The sequence below is a fragment of the Geospiza fortis genome, unplaced genomic scaffold (assembly GCF_000277835.1).
Source record: "Geospiza fortis unplaced genomic scaffold, GeoFor_1.0 scaffold687, whole genome shotgun sequence".
Taxonomy (NCBI): Eukaryota; Metazoa; Chordata; class Aves; order Passeriformes; family Thraupidae; genus Geospiza; species Geospiza fortis.
In genome coordinates this window covers 322,186-322,915 of record NW_005054647.1, presented here as the reverse complement: position 1 = coordinate 322,915, position 730 = coordinate 322,186, and the positions used below count along the sequence as shown (strand labels likewise).

The 730-nt window shown below is 65.8% G+C and overlaps 1 protein-coding gene across 1 annotated transcript in view; it reads left to right on the top strand.

The window, feature by feature from the left end:
- The first annotated feature begins 14 nt into the window (after positions 1–14).
- The window catches only part of USP39 (ubiquitin specific peptidase 39), a 3,243-nt gene continuing 2,527 nt past the window's right edge, over positions 15–730 (top strand). The window contains exons 1-2 of the mRNA XM_031064880.1: positions 15–194; positions 382–534. Coding sequence (XP_030920740.1) covers positions 15–194; positions 382–534 — 333 coding nt within the window. The remainder of the gene's footprint in view (positions 195–381; positions 535–730) is intronic.

Here is a 730-nt window from a genome sequence, read left to right as displayed (position 1 = left end):
CGGTGCCCGGTGCCATGCCCGGTGCCCGGTGCCATGGCAGTGCCCGTGTCCCCGCAGGCCGCGGGCTGAAGTCGCACGCCTACATCCACAGCGTGCAGCTGAGCCACCACGTGTTCCTCAACCTGCACACGCTCAAGTTCTACTGCCTGCCCGACAACTACGAGATCATCGACTCCTCCCTCGAGGACATCACGGTGCGGGCTCTGCCCCACATCTCAGGGTTTGGGTGGGGGTCACCCCACATCTCAGGGGTTTGGGGTGAGATCTGAGGGGCTCAGGTTGGGGTCTCCCCCAGCTCTGAGGGGCTCAGGTTGGGGTCTCCCCCAGCTCTGAGGGGCTCAGGTTGGGGTCCCCAGCTCTGAGGGCTCTGTCCCCCCGCAGTACGTGCTGAAGCCCACGTTCACAGCCCAGCACATCACCCACCTGGACAAGCAGGCCAAGCTGTCCCGGGCCTACGATGGCACCACGTACCTGCCCGGCATCGTGGGGCTCAACAACATCAAGGCCAACGACTACGCCAACGCTGTGCTCCAGGTGACACCGGGGTTAAAAACGGGCTGCCAAACCCCTCTGTGGGGCCGGCAGGGATCCTCCCCACCTCTGGAAGCTTTCCAGCTCAGGCTGTTTGGGATTCCCCCCTCACAGCAGTGCAGGGTCGGCCCCAAACCCCCCCAGCTCCCCTCCCATAGGGGTCCCGGGGCTGAAGCCCCCTGCTGTGCCCCCAGGCCCT